General features: G+C 39.8%; 1 protein-coding gene across 1 annotated transcript; it reads right to left on the bottom strand.

The window, feature by feature from the left end:
- Positions 1-751: 751 nt before the first annotated feature.
- Positions 752-10612, bottom strand: tmem44 (transmembrane protein 44). Its single transcript, XM_023263280.3, has 10 exons — positions 10185-10612; positions 9977-10103; positions 9804-9894; positions 8651-8826; positions 8270-8356; positions 7901-8071; positions 7413-7574; positions 7042-7110; positions 6760-6888; positions 752-2606 (listed from the first exon to the last, which is right to left on the bottom strand). Exons 1-10 carry the CDS (start codon positions 10358-10360, stop codon positions 2421-2423), a joined length of 1374 nt encoding a protein of 457 aa, XP_023119048.2. The 5' UTR covers positions 10361-10612; the 3' UTR covers positions 752-2420.
- Positions 10613-10707: the final 95 nt, after the last annotated feature.

Consider the following 10707-nt stretch of genomic DNA (forward strand, 5'->3'; position numbering starts at 1 on the left):
GAGCTGCTGCTGTTCCCACCCCCTCCAGGAAGAAAACGCGCTGTCTGCATCTGCAACTGACAGTTAGTTAGAAGTTACGCAGCACCTGAGTTGAATTCTTACTTGGTGGTAAAGTCATTAGGCTAACTAGTTGTCGAAAACTTAAGGAATGAGAGAAGTAATTGTCTTCATACTTTAACAGCTTTGATACGTCTAAGTTTATAACAACTGTAGAACACAATAAAAATGGTAATAAATACAGAAAAACTCTTCTGTGTAGCTAGGCACAAACCCTTGTTTAATAACAGTGACAGAAAAGCGATGGGCCTTAAATTTAGCTTATTTATCTATCAAATCAGATTTTACTACAGTTTTAGGGCCTAAAACAATTTGTGAATGCACCTTAGAAAATCCCAGACTCTGTCTCTGTCAGGACTCTAATGCCTGTTTTCTGAAGTTTTCTTCGTCAGCTGGAGTTGATTTGACCATAGACTGCATATAGAACAAAGTGCACCATAGACCTGTTTGTGGAACCATTTACACTAAGTAGATTTGCAAATATCTTTAGGCAATGTTTCATGAAAGGGGCTTTTTGCACCTTCATGAAGTTAAGCGTGAGCGTCAACCTTCTTAAACTCTGAATCTACAGATTGTAGATTGAGAAGACGCTGTACAAGTGTCTGAAGATAATGTTACTATGACAAGAAAAATGTCCTGATCTTTTTGTCAGATCGGTGGAGTGTTTCTTTTACAAAGTAGACAAGCAGCTCACTATTATGTAATCCTTTACTCAGAGTTATTCAGGAACAGATACAGTTTGTATTCATTAATGAACACTAGCTTTCTGATTTATTCACCACTTATTCGTTCCAACTGTTGTGTTACTCCTGAACAGTTCCCCCTCTCCCTCCTCCTCCTCTGGTTAACTTGCAAGGTGAACAAAATGTCCTGCAGGCACAGATCATCCAGCATCTTCCATGTCCTTTGCAGTGGAGTGATCGCTGACGTACGGGCCAAGAAAAACAGAAAGGCCTGTTCCCCACTGCTGCTTCAGATGTGCTAATCCAGGCTCTCCATCACTTCTGCAAACAGAATTCCACCTTTTCATGTGGGACGCACAGTTTGTTTTCCTTTGGCCCAGTCTCAGAAGGGACAGAGATGAGGCCCAGAGATGGAGCAATGCTAGCTCAGCATTTGTCACGAGATCAGAGCCCTCAAACAGCAATTTGTATTTTTGGTCTATAAGATGGTTAACAGTTAAATTCTCCGGTGAGCAACAGACGAACAGATTTTTTTTAAAAATGTGGCAGTAGAGTTCAGGAGACAGTTTAAACAATACTATGTATGTAATGATTGATCTTTTTCATTCATTCATTCATTCATTCCTGAGTATCAACAACAATAGATCAGCCTACAAACAGCAAGAGGCACTGAATGACCTTCTATTGAGAGTCTATTTGTCTCCTCACAAATATATTAAAAGCTAAACAGTTAAAGAAATAAATGTTATGACAAATGTTCAATGTAAACAAACTAATGTGGAAAGCAATCAGTTTGTTCAGGATTATGTAATACATCAACACCTAATTATTCATTTCTGGCATACAATGGCCTAATTTTAACAGCCAATATTCATAGTTTTAAAAGTATAGAAGAAATTACTCCACTGACATAGTAAGATCACGTAAGATCCAGTAAACAACTGCAAGTTATCTCCTGGTCCGACCTACTGGGTCATGTTTACAGGCAGATCAAGGTGTTAAGTTACATTAATGTCCACTGCTGATATCAGCAATTGCTTTGTTACATCTCATTAGTTGTTTCCCAGTCATTTGTCTCAGACACGTCACTCGAGGAAATGTCGCAAGGAGGAGTAAAATGCGGTTCATAGCTACTCTCCAATCTGCGTATTGTTTAGTTATCGGGCCGTAGGAAGTCCCTTCAGTTAAAAATGCTCCGTTGTGTTGATCCAGCATCATCTTGTAAAGCCTCAGCGCAGGCAGATGGACAGAGGTCTGCTGAATGATGGAGAGGAACGGACGAGCCCTGGACGTCTAGTCTGCAGCTTATCTGCTCCGCCGGCCCTTTTCCAAGTCCAGCCCTGATAACCCGGTCGACCAGCAAAATACAGGATGTGACCCAATAACCTCGAATGGCAGCAGGGGAGTAATACTGTTTTATTAGGGAAGGTCTTTTCTGTAAACTTTCCAGACAGATCTGAGTTCTCAGGGAGGGTTTGATGGAAGCTGGAGTTGAAGACCGTGTTGCACCATGTGCCCTCAGTAAAACCAAAACCGACCAGCATAATTTCAGTTACAGTGCCTTACACTCATATTTGCTGAGTTGCAAACCTGTGTACTAAAATAAAACAGATAATAGGCCAATATTTGCACTGTTTATTTATTCTGAAATGAATGCTCCAGATGTGTGTGAAGGAGAGTTCATTTCACAGAGGTTACAGCAGGGTCGCCCTCTTCTGGAGTTTTCTGTGGAAGTCCAGACATGGAGCACACGCAGGCGTCGAAGGGTTTGGGGTTCGTTGGCCACTGCTGCAGGGGAAACTCATCCCCCTGGTGTTGTTTTGCTGTTGGTTCCCTCCACTGTGTGTTTGCTGCCTCAAAGTCCCACTGAAAAACATGAAGATGTCAAAGTAGCATGAAGGAGAATTACAGTAGAATGGTTATGACAGGTAACATTCTGCCAGGTTTATATAAATAGGGAAAAAGTAGATAACATTACTAGTTTGACATACCTTGGAGACAGTTTTTTATATGATATTTTTGATTGATATTGGCAAATAATATTTACAATATACAACACACTGTGATAAGTGCATATGTGCATAATCATGTCTGTGGGAGTTACATAAATATTGCCAAATCATCCATTGGCTGCCAGTTTAGACACACCAAGTGATTGGTTTATTATAACCAAAAGCACATATCCAAACATATCTAAAATCTACGACCATCCACATAAAATCCATGCAGCTACGGACACAGACAGACAAAATCAGAATATGAGGAGTACAGAGGCAGGTCATCATCAATGTAATAGGGTCCTAATTTGTTTTTAATTATTCCTCTATAATGAAAATATTAAAGGTGTCCTGAAGAGTAATCACTTGAGTAAGGCATCACTCCTCTAGTTGGACCACAGGAATGTGTGCTACTTTTCTGATTTGTTGATCTTCATTTAATTTTGAAAATGGTAATTGTAACATTTAAGATCCTGAGAGTTTGTTGTAAAACTGTATGACAGTATCAACCGAACACCTACAGTACAAAAGCCTTCACATTGTTCACACACACAGTTAAATTCCTGGCTAGCAGGCATCACACAAGAGGCCATAAACGTCTCCTAAAATAGCAGAGGGTAGCACTGGCCCCCTATAGACAAGGCAACCATTTTGCAGTACTTCCTAAGCAGACAGACCCAGCCCAGTGTGGGTCTTTAATCAAAGATCCTTTACAGGAGAACAATTGGGCCACATGGCAAATCTCAAACAATTCCACCCATCACTGTACCCCTCAGCCTCGCCCTGGCCGAGAACCGGACCTCAGCAGAAGTGTGCAAGTAACACACAGCACAATAGAGATTCCAGGCTGCTGGCTGTGGTGGCTGCTCAGTTTAGACATGCAGCACACTCCAAAAGTTTTTTTAGGGTTTTCCCATGAGCAGCAATTATAGTGATATCATGTAAAGGATCCAAAATGTTTTTATATGAATAATTCTTACAAAAGATTCAGTGATCTTCCTTTGTGTCTTCAGTTTCCTTAAAGCAGTTTAGCACTTAGTCGACCTCCGGATTTAATATAGTGACAGTAAAGCTACCAAAGAAAAGTGTTGAACCCATCTGGACTCCTGTATATTGAGGATTAAACATTAGACACAGAGTCAACTTGGAAAGAAACCATATTTCCATTATATCACCAAGTAAACAGCTTCTGTTAATTCTAACTAACAAGTGGAAAAAGCGTCACAGAGGGACGGCCTTATGTTTGAGTTTACCTGCAACAGACTGTGATTTAAAAGACCGGATAAGAGATTTGTTCAGAATTGATCAGCAAATGCTGACTGTTTTTAATCACAAGTTTATAGATTTGGTCTCTTATGCTGTGTTAATGACTAACAGGCATCCATCAACCAATGACAGCAGAGATTAGATAAAGTTGATAACACAGAGTTTTCATATTCAAATGAAGTTACGTACTTTACCCAGTACAACAAATACTCATAGTGGACATTTTTTTTAATCCCTTTTACTTCTCCAACACACCAAGCGTGCTAAAAGTATTCACGTCATTTGCTTTTTCCTGTTCGGTGAACAGTATCAACCTGCAATTGTTTGTGCTTGCACCATTTGCCTTTGTTTCTGATTAAATGACATCCTCCAGAGCTTGGCTTTCCACAGCAGCAGTCTGAGAGTTTCTCTTGTGGTTGTGAGCGTCCAGGCCTGAGAAGGAAAAAGCTTGTAATTTCACTCTGCCCTGCAAACTCAAACTACACATTTCAAAGAGGGGGAATTATATAAATGTAAACTATCCTCAACAACAAGATGAGTTTTTCTGTGTAGCCAGGACCGATTCTTGGCTCAACTGTACGCTGCAGAACAAATATAAAATACAAACCCTGCCCTACCCTACACTTTTGCTAACAAACCCACATGCACACACACGTCCGTCCATAGAGTCCAACACAAGCGTCCTACAAGAACATGCTGACTACTGTCTGCTCAAAAGAACCTCTGACTGCTGTCCTCTGACTTACTTCCCCAGAGTCACATGTAAAAAGCACTAAGCAACAGCAAAAACACTGTCCTCAATAGGACTTCTTCTTATGAGATCTTTAGTCTGCCGGACTTAAATATAGAGAGAAGTCAATGCTAACTCCCAATAATAAATTCTAATATCATATTAATGATGAGGAATTCAAGTGGCACTAAAAACAAAAGCCGGGAAGCATAGTTTTGACAGTAGCATCCAATAATGACTGTTTCAACAAGCTGTCCCTTTACTGTACATGTATTCATATAACGATGAATTAAAATAACATTAAGCACATTTTCTTGCTTAGTTTCAGAAAAACAGAACAAAGAAAACAGCAAATCCCTTCAGTTTGTCAAACATTCATCAAAACCCATCAGTCTCAACTTTCGCCTCCTCATGAACTTCGGTGCCGTATTGTGCAGGCGCAAACCCATTACACAACCTGATACAAAGAGGCAATAAAACAAAACACACTCATGTCATGACTGCAGCTCATACAAGGCGATTTGGCACAAACACTCAGTTATACTCATGAATATTTTCACAGTAACCGTGCTCACCATCTGTTCTAGCAACATGTTGTCACCACCTAGTGGTGCTTTGTCAGAAGTGCACATTGTAGCTGTTTCTGGTGACAAACTTGTTCTCAAATCAGATTTCCACACTTCCAAAATGCTGTTCCTGAAAATGTGATGACTGATAGACTGCAGAATTCAAGGTCAATTTGCACAATTTCAAGACAACAGGAAGCACAAAAATAAAGCAGATACGCATTTTGAGAGACAAATGAGTAAATGCAGCAGTATTGCATTGAAATATTTAGACGTAGTTATATAATATTCTGGAGAAGGAGGGAAAAGAGAGGATTTACATTAAATGTACTGCTCTGATTGGTTAGTTTACTAAAGTTCATTTCGTATTTATAGGTCACATATTGTGCCCATTTTCAGCAAATTAATGAAAGTCTCACGTCTCTCTATCATGTCTTTCAATTTTTCACCTCAAAACTCCACAAAGACAGTTCATTTCACCACGACTGTATAACACTTGGTTTCACTCCTGTTCTATAAACATCCCTGAATTCACACCACAGTTGTTTGTAACTCATAAATATGTTGAGTTTGTCAGATGATGCTGCAGTTATGAGGTATTTTAGTTATGCAGAGAGCAGACTGGAATTAACTCTGAAGTGGCCGGTAAAGATGGGCTTTGTTCTAGTCACTGTTCCATTATCATTCTGTTGACTGGCAGCAGAAACAAAAAGAAAATCTATAAATGAGAACAGCTTTACTGAGAATTTGGCTGTAATAAAATATAGCGATATATGTGAGTATGGAGACAGAAGTAAACAGATGGAAACACCGGCTGAGTTGAGGTTTCACTGAAACACAACAGGTGACATGAAAACACAGTAACCCATCCTGTCCTTGTTTATGGGTTTCCAATTGCTGTTAAATTCTCATCATCTCTGAATGTCTCTCAGCTTTGCAGTTTCCACAGAGCTCTGACCTGCGCACAGTCAAAGCTAATGATAACATTAGCCACACGACATGCTAACATGACTGTTGTAGGGTCACTGCCATCAAAAACAAAACTAGCCCACTTAATCTTCAGTTACTCAGATGCTGGGAGTGCATGAAGATTCTTGGGTTCACACGTTCTGCCAACAGCACAACATTTGATGAGTTGTACTCGTGGCTGAGACATTTTACAGCTTGCAGAAGCTGCTCTAGGAAGTAAAGTAATTCTGGTGGACGGTGAGGCAGCAGCTCATTGTCACTGGCTGACCTGGAAGCAGCAGTGAGTGAAGGGACAGGATCATAGAAAATCTGAGCTGTTGGTTCCTCAGCTGGAAGGAAGTAGAGCAGTAGAATTCTTACTGGCTTGTAAAGTGGGAGACTACAGCTTTTACGTTATACCTCCAAGTTTATAATAGCCACAAAACTCAATAAAAAAGAATATTCACCATATGGGACCTTTAAGTAATTTTTACCAAAGACATCCAACCCACCTCCAGATCAGAGCTGACCACTGAAGAGTCATAGGATGTATCTGTGGAGCAGAAACTGCCAGCTCTGATCACTCGCACCATCCTGTTGAGAGGCCCACCCTCCACCTGCTGCTTTGACAAGGTCATATCCTTCAGAGACACGTACAAATAAAAACAAAACACAACCATTGCATGAATAACAACTGACTGAAGTGAAGATAATATGCATTGAACATCAAAATTTCATGTCAAGTATGCATTTCTGTTGCTATAAGTCTGAGCCACAACAGATTCTTCACTTACTGTTCTTGTAGGTTGAACATGGACATCCATGTAATGACCCATCTCTGACATCTTCTGGACTTTTTTCATCTTTGAAGAGAAGGTTGAAGACTACATTATTCAAACCAAGACATGAGCAAAAAAGCATTATTCACAAACATTTATGCAAATGCAAACAAGAATAATTCCTTCATTACTGTATTGTAGATTTAAGCCGCCACATTCAGATAAAATAAGCCAAAGTCCAATATTGTCAATGTTAAACTAAAAACAATAAGTAATTTATCTAGCAGGGAATTCCCACTGAAATCAAAAGTCTCTTAATTGACTCCAAGAAATGTAGGCAGTAACCTTGTACATGCAACAGCAGCAAAATCTTCAAACAAACTTACTTTTGGTGGTGCAGACGAATGAATGTTCTGTTTTCTGTGTCTCTTCATGACAGCGTTATCCTCAGTGTGGAGGCCTGAGCCACCTAAAAGTTTCTCCGTGTCTGAAGAAAGGCTCACAGACTGCTGCCTGCTTCGTCCCTTGCAGCAATGAATGACTACAATCTGAAAATATTGTGTTAAAGGTGAACAAAACACACCCTGGTTCAGTTTACACACATAAAATCTAAAATCTAAATCTAGCTGCTGATTTTAGTGGGATTCTGAAGCTCTATTTAATATTTGTGTCTACAGTGCTTTTGTTAATAGATGACATTTAACTTGCAGCTTGTGGGACTCCACCTGTTCAGTCATGCTGCCTTTAAATGTTACTGCAAACGCCAGAAAATGTTTTTCTTTAGAACATGCAAAAGCTTTCATAGGAAACAGTGCAAACGAGCATCTCCAGACGGATGTTTTAAGATGTGGTCACAATGTGCCACAAAAGATACAAGGAGGTCCAGGGTGACAGAGCTGACTGAAGACAGGAGCCACGGCAGGACTCTCATAAGAAACCCAAAGTGAGTGTCGTAGAGGAGTATGGCAGCTGTGTAGAGGACACCAGCCAGTGAGCAACACAGTCCAGAGAAAATGTTGGCCTGGGTCAACATCTGTCCTCTGCACTTGAAGGAAAAAAGTAACATTTTAATGGAAAGCAAGTAGTTCAGCTACTCATGTATTGTTTCAGAGTGCAAAAAGGAGACTGCTTAATTACTCTGATGAAGACCCTGTAGCATCGAATCATGAGTCCGCACAATAAAAGGCTGTGAATTAAGCGGTAAACCCTGTTTTGACCAATTCTTCTCATGTTTGTCACTTACTGCTCTACGGAGTGCAGGAAACCTGGAGCTGCAGGCAATGGCAAAAGACAGCAGGCCGAGTATGTAACCCAGGAGTTCAGTGTTGTCCTTTAGAAGAACAGTGTTAAGATGTTAGATACAATAAGATATAAGGACAATTTGTCAAATCAGATCATCAGTATTTATCCACGCTGCAGAAACTGATGCTGTGTGATACAACTGGGCGTTTAAAATTATACAGCACTGCATTAATGCTATCTGCAGCATGGCAGAGGTCAGTGAACACAGGTTAAGAGCTGATCAGTAACGCTCAGTGTGATTCAAGACTTAATGTGTGCAGGTGAGCTGCATGCAAATTATTCACAGATCACTGTCTACATGTAATGGCCTGTGCAAACGCACCATTAAAGGACTCCAACTGGAGTCTTGCAGAGACACATGCAACAGCCTCCTCTCTCGGACAGGAATGAACGCTGGAGGCTGGTTGGGCCTCAGGAAACCTCCCGCAACCACCATCAGCACACACACTGCTAGAAGATGCTGTCTCCTCCGCCTCTTCATCATCCTCAGCCTCCTGTCTGGTACAGAACACCAGAGAAGACGGTTAGATTGCTAGAAACAGTTTTAACATTTGTATGTTTATCTGTAGAGGTGCTCTGATAAGTCCCCTGACTGCTTTGCCTAAAGGGTTTGGTCAGCTGAAACACCTGTACTACCCTGCTGCAATGTGTTTAAACATTATATACACTGTCAAAAATGTTTGGACATTTTACGGTGAACAACTGTCAAACCATGATGGTAAAAATCTATAAACTCTAAAACAGTTTGATGCAGTTTATATGACACAGAATCACCGTTAATAGGTTAATCAGGAGGAAAGTGTGTTTTTTTTAGATTTTTTTTCTCTTGAAAAAATACATTTTCTGACTCCTGCACAGTTTATAATAGAAAACACAGTAATATGTTTAATAATACTGAAATTTTTAAAAAAAATTTCTTAAAAAGAATCCAGTTTTTCCCAGTTAAATGTACATATTGTTGTACTGGTAATGTAAACATGCTGCAATATTTACAACAAGTAACATGGCAATTTCTGCATTTATTACATGTAAAAAAAATACAGCATGTTACTGGTCAAATTGATGTACTTTTGTGATAATAACGGACATATGCTTTAGTATTTATGACAGCTTTAACTGCAATTTTTGCTAAAAAACAACAATATATATTTAATGCTAAATACACTAACTGTTGTGCTGATAATGGAAAAATGCTGTAATATGTATAATCAATTACACCAACTTTATTTTATATAGTACTTTCATGTAAATTTTCAGATTTTAAAGGTTAAAGCTTTTTTTCCACAGTAAATTATGGAATGAAGCACTTTTTTAAACCATAAAATCAACAATACCAATACATTTCTTTCCCGTAAATGTAGAAAATGTTTTACTATAATTTCACGGTAGCACCATAAAAACAACTTTTTTTTTTTTTACAGTGTAGTTGTTAGATTGTCTGAGAATAATAAGGTTTAAAACTTCTCCAGTCCCACCTGTTTTGGAGTTCCAACACAGGAGAACTTGGAAGCAGCACAAAATACAACTCAGAGCATCCATAGCAGAAGCACAGGCACTCATTAAAATCTGCAGATGACAACCAAAACACAGTTACAGCACGTTACTGCATGCAAAATGATGAGAAATACTTTTATTACAGCCTGGTTACCTGAATATGCAGCTGTCTGGACAGAATCGCTCCCACTGTGCTGCACAGGTCACCCAGGAAGCAGTAGAAGATCAGGATGGTTTCTGCTGGATATTCTCCTCCAAGTTTGCACCTTTGACACACGATCCTTTCAACAGGTAACACATGTTTAATGCCACGACTTCTTTATTTAATTACTGAGGCAGGATCTGAATGAAAACGTACTTACAGAAGACACGACAGCAGCAAAAGCAGCGCCGAGACAAAAGTCAGACCGACGGGGACGCAAAGTTTGTCTGCGTCATGAGAGAAGCAGGTGGTGACCGATTCGACGCAAAAAGCCATCAGACCAGTCAGGAAAGTTTGGGAGTTCTGACCATCCACGATGAATGTACGTGTCTCCATTTTTAGTGCAAATATCTCTAAATATATCAGAAGACACACTACGCCATGCTGCTACTCATCCATCCATGCAGCTCTCCTGTAGCAGAGATGTGCAGGTAAGGAGGAGGAGCTTAGCTGACACACCGAACTCATATATTGAGGGAAATCCATTATAAAAGTGACACAAATTTCTATTAGAGTCATTCCCGAGACATTTAAGAAACAAGCATCATCCACCGATGTCCAGAGAGGAAGTATTTTGTGTCTAACGTTCAGAAACTCTGCAGACAACTACTTTCTGTCTCCAGGTAAATATGTCAGAAGGGTGACGCCCACAAAAATGGTCCCTGGAGTTGAAGTCATTTACT

Source organism: Amphiprion ocellaris, chromosome 2 (assembly GCF_022539595.1).
Source record: "Amphiprion ocellaris isolate individual 3 ecotype Okinawa chromosome 2, ASM2253959v1, whole genome shotgun sequence".
Classification (NCBI taxonomy): domain Eukaryota; kingdom Metazoa; phylum Chordata; class Actinopteri; family Pomacentridae; genus Amphiprion; species Amphiprion ocellaris.

Coding starts and splice junctions, on each gene's coding strand:
- tmem44 (XM_023263280.3), bottom strand. CDS start 10,360: ATGGAGACACGTACATTCATCGTGGATGGTCAGAACTCCCAAACTTTC. Junction 7,575..7,900: donor CTGTCACCCTGGACCTCCTT/GTATCTTTTGTG, acceptor CAATATTTTCAG/ATTGTAGTCATTCATTGCTG. Junction 6,889..7,041: donor ATGTTCAACCTACAAGAACA/GTAAGTGAAGAA, acceptor GTGTCTCTGAAG/GATATGACCTTGTCAAAGCA.